The sequence below is a fragment of the Fukomys damarensis genome, unplaced genomic scaffold, assembly GCF_012274545.1.
Source record: "Fukomys damarensis isolate Sample0158 unplaced genomic scaffold, DMR_v1.0_HiC HiC_scaffold_18, whole genome shotgun sequence".
NCBI lineage: Eukaryota > Metazoa > Chordata > Mammalia > Rodentia > Bathyergidae > Fukomys > Fukomys damarensis.
Window position 1 is genome coordinate 4,281,916 of NW_022900930.1, and position 375 is coordinate 4,282,290.

The following is a 375-nucleotide window of genomic DNA, read 5'->3' on the forward strand; positions in this document are numbered from 1 at the left end:
GACGGGGCGGGTCTGGAGGGCGTGGCCGGAAGCCCTAAGGAGACCGGGCGGAGGGGCGGGCCATACAGGACGCGGGCTTGCGGTGAGCGTCTCCTCTTAGCGTCCGGGCCGGCTGGCGAGGGGTCGTCGTCACGATGTCGTTGGCAGCCTCTGCAGGCCGGGGCTTGGGGGCTGTGTGGTCCCCAACTCACGTGCAGGTGACTGTACTACAGGCTCGAGGCCTGCGGGCCAAGGGTCCCGGGGGCACGAGTGACGCGTACGCCGTGATCCAAGTGGGCAAGGAGAAGTACGCCACCTCGGTGTCCGAGCGCAGCCTGGGCGCGCCGGTGTGGCGGGAGGAGGCCACCTTCGAGCTGCCCCCGCTGCTGTCCTCCG

At 70.9% G+C, this 375-nt stretch overlaps 1 protein-coding gene across 2 annotated transcripts in view; it reads left to right on the forward strand.

The window, feature by feature from the left end:
* Positions 1-32: 32 nt before the first annotated feature.
* Rab11fip1 (RAB11 family interacting protein 1) overlaps positions 33-375 on the forward strand; it is a 31,365-nt gene continuing 31,022 nt past the window's right edge. For both annotated transcript variants that reach the window (XM_033765363.1, XM_033765364.1), the window contains exon 1: positions 33-373. In XM_033765363.1, the coding sequence (XP_033621254.1) occupies positions 135-373 (239 nt within the window). In that variant the 5' untranslated portion in view covers positions 33-134. The remainder of the gene's footprint in view (positions 374-375) is intronic.